Raw genomic sequence first — 283 nt, 5'->3', positions numbered from 1 at the left:
CTTTCCCTGGGGGATATTGTTACTGGTACTGTTAAATCTGTCAAACCAACCCATGTCACAGTTTCTATTGATGACAAGCTGACAGGTTCAATCCATGCATCCCGGATTCTGGATGAAGTGCCCATAGGCTCTTTTCCAACATGTAGTCTGAAAGTTGGACAGAAGGTGACTGCTCGAGTCATTGGAGGCAGAGATGTGAATACTCACAGGTGGGAAAACATGCACATAATATTACTTCTTGGGGAATGCAAGGGGTGAAACAGTTACTCAATTCAGATGATCC

General features: G+C 44.2%; 1 protein-coding gene across 1 annotated transcript in view; it reads left to right on the top strand.

The window, feature by feature from the left end:
• PDCD11 (programmed cell death 11) overlaps window positions 1-283 on the top strand; it is a 25,597-nt gene that overhangs the window by 14,701 nt on the left and 10,613 nt on the right. The window contains 1 exon segment of the mRNA XM_009703561.1: window positions 1-209. Within this exon segment, the coding sequence (XP_009701863.1) occupies window positions 1-209 (209 nt within the window).

This window comes from Cariama cristata, unplaced genomic scaffold (genome assembly GCF_000690535.1).
Source record: "Cariama cristata isolate BGI_N322 unplaced genomic scaffold, ASM69053v1 scaffold18757, whole genome shotgun sequence".
NCBI classification, from domain to species: Eukaryota; Metazoa; Chordata; class Aves; order Cariamiformes; family Cariamidae; genus Cariama; species Cariama cristata.
The sequence above is the reverse complement of the archived record's forward strand: the minus strand, read 5'-3'. Positions and strand labels throughout refer to the sequence as shown.